Below are 2,371 nucleotides of genomic sequence, written 5' to 3' on the forward strand. Positions count from 1 at the left end.
TGGCGGAGAAATCATCTCCACCTTGGGAGGAGGTGGAGATTTGTACTTGTATGGAGGAAAAACTGGCACCGCCTTAGGAGGAGGTTTGCTGTGCACGGGCGGTGGTTTCTCCACTGCTGGTGGATTGGGGACGGGTGTAGGTGCAGGGGGCGGCTTATAATGGACTGGAGATGGAATGTAAGATGGAGGAGGAGGTGATTTGTAAAGGTAAGGCTTCGGAGGTGGGGAATTATAATAGGAGGCAGCGGAGGGATTTGCAGCATAAATGTAGCTAACAAGCAGAACCAGCAATAACTTACTAATGAAAGACATCGCTCCAAGTTGAGCCATCTTCTGCGTGGCAGTAAGAGCTCCAAAAGTCGAACTGGGTGGTATATGGTTATAGGTGATCCGTATTTATAGCAATTTTCCGATGCAACGTGGTGGTGGAATTTCTTGTACAGCGGGTTTGCTGGTCATTTACATCGTTTTCTTCTTTTAAACAAATTTCAAAGTTCAGCTTTTTCCAAGAAGTCGGTTGCTGCACGCAACGGTGACGCGAGTGTCGTTTGCATTTCACTGCCGTAGTTTTTTTTAAGAGTCGTTTTACAGTTCCACACAGAGACATAAAAAATATAATTGGCCGCGTATGATTTTTAAGGTTGACAATGAAATCATGAAAGAGCAGGGTGTTATTGGCGAACACTTATCGGTGAAGCAGAGTGAAACGCAATGCCATTTCCTCGTAAGACGCTCTGGGATTACGTTTCATTATTAATATCTTTTAATAATATTTTGGATTATCGTTTGTTATTATTAAAGAAAATAATTTAATTTATTTCTTTGTGTTAACAAAATAAAAAGCCAAAATAAAAGGCCAATTATTTTTTGGTAATATTTTTAGATAAGAAATTAAATAGAAATCAATTGTAATAATTGATTTGTATGGGGGTTAAACTTATATGCTAACACAAATTTTTTACACTTAGGAAATTTCACATTTAGGAAGTTTGAAGGGAATTTTGTTTTCGCTATTTGAAATAGTTCGTTAATTCTGGGAATATATTATTAGTTGAAAGTTAATTTTCAAATTATTTTTTAAAGATGAAAACTTAAAAATAGATTATGTAAGTGATAAGTTTTTTTTTAAATAATATAAAAATGTAAATAGCTAATAATAATCATTAAAATACTTACTCTATGATATATTTCATATTTATAAGATTAAAAAATATATAAAAATTAACTAAATTATAATTTTATTTTAAATTGTTATTATTAATAATGATAAAAAAGGTTAATAGGTGAGTTAAACATATATATTAAAAAATATATATGAATATTTTTAATCATGAAAATTTAGCCTCATATTATCATGGAAATTCTTAACTTGTTAATAGCTCTTACTACAATATCATGAGTCAATACTCTTGCTTATGAATTGCACATGCTTCTTATGACATGCATTGATATGAAATTTTTTTAATTAATTAATTTGAGATAAATTAATTAAAAGAACAGAACTTACTTGAAGATAAAACTTAAGCCTTGATCCGTGAATATTCCCTCATATTTCGTGAAGGTTTATAATTAAATTAAAGGGCATATTCTAAAATAGACTAGTAACTTAATAAATCTATCAAGATTCTTAAATAATAATTAGAAATAATTATTTTCACTTTATATTAATCAATGCATTATAACCAACATAGATACATCTTAAATCTAGATTTACATAGATAAATCTAACGTAGACAAATACTATGGACTAACTCAAAGTTATATATAAAATTTTTATTTTTAATTTAATGTTCACCAAATAAACATAACATAATATTACATAACACACACTATCATTATCATACTGGGCTTTAGAGTGCCTATCAACAATAAATTCTAGCAATAAATTTTTTAAATTAACTTAAAATAAATTAAATTCAGTACTTATATTTTCTTTTACTATCTTTATTTATTTTTTAGCAAAAAAAATTAGTTTTTAAATAATTAACTAATTTTACTTATCCTACATTTAAAGTAAATTGTTTTTTTCATTTTTTTCCCTAACTTGTTTTCTAGTTATAACCATTAAATTTCATCTGTATGGCCATTCATAATTACAATTTATTTTATAATAAAATTTATAACAATTTTTTACCTACACATTTTTATTTTTATTTAAAATTAATAATTTTTAAAAATTAAAACACACTATTGATATTTTATTATATCTTTTAGCTATCCCCTAACCATTTCTAAAATTAAAATAACAATTGAAATAAAACATAAAACAACCATTTCTAAAATTAAAATAACAATTGAAATAAAACATAAAACTACAAAATTTAAGATTTTCTTGATAACTTTATTAGTAAATAAATAATGATACGAAAAT

General features: G+C 27.2%; 1 protein-coding gene across 1 annotated transcript in view; it reads right to left on the reverse strand.

Annotated features, from left to right (window-relative positions):
* The window catches only part of LOC149147691 (uncharacterized), a 1,413-nt gene extending 1,060 nt beyond the window's left edge, over positions 1-353 (reverse strand). Inside the window, exon 1 of the mRNA XM_089440740.1 lies at positions 1-353. This exon is cut by the window's left edge and continues 384 nt beyond it. Within this exon, the coding sequence (XP_089296866.1) occupies positions 1-330 (330 nt within the window). The 5' untranslated portion in view covers positions 331-353.
* Positions 354-2,371: the final 2,018 nt, after the last annotated feature.

Source organism: Pinus tabuliformis, chromosome 9 (genome assembly GCF_031772625.1).
Source record: "Pinus tabuliformis cultivar Carrire ecotype Pingquan chromosome 9, CPIR1, whole genome shotgun sequence".
NCBI lineage: Eukaryota > Viridiplantae > Streptophyta > Pinopsida > Pinales > Pinaceae > Pinus > Pinus tabuliformis.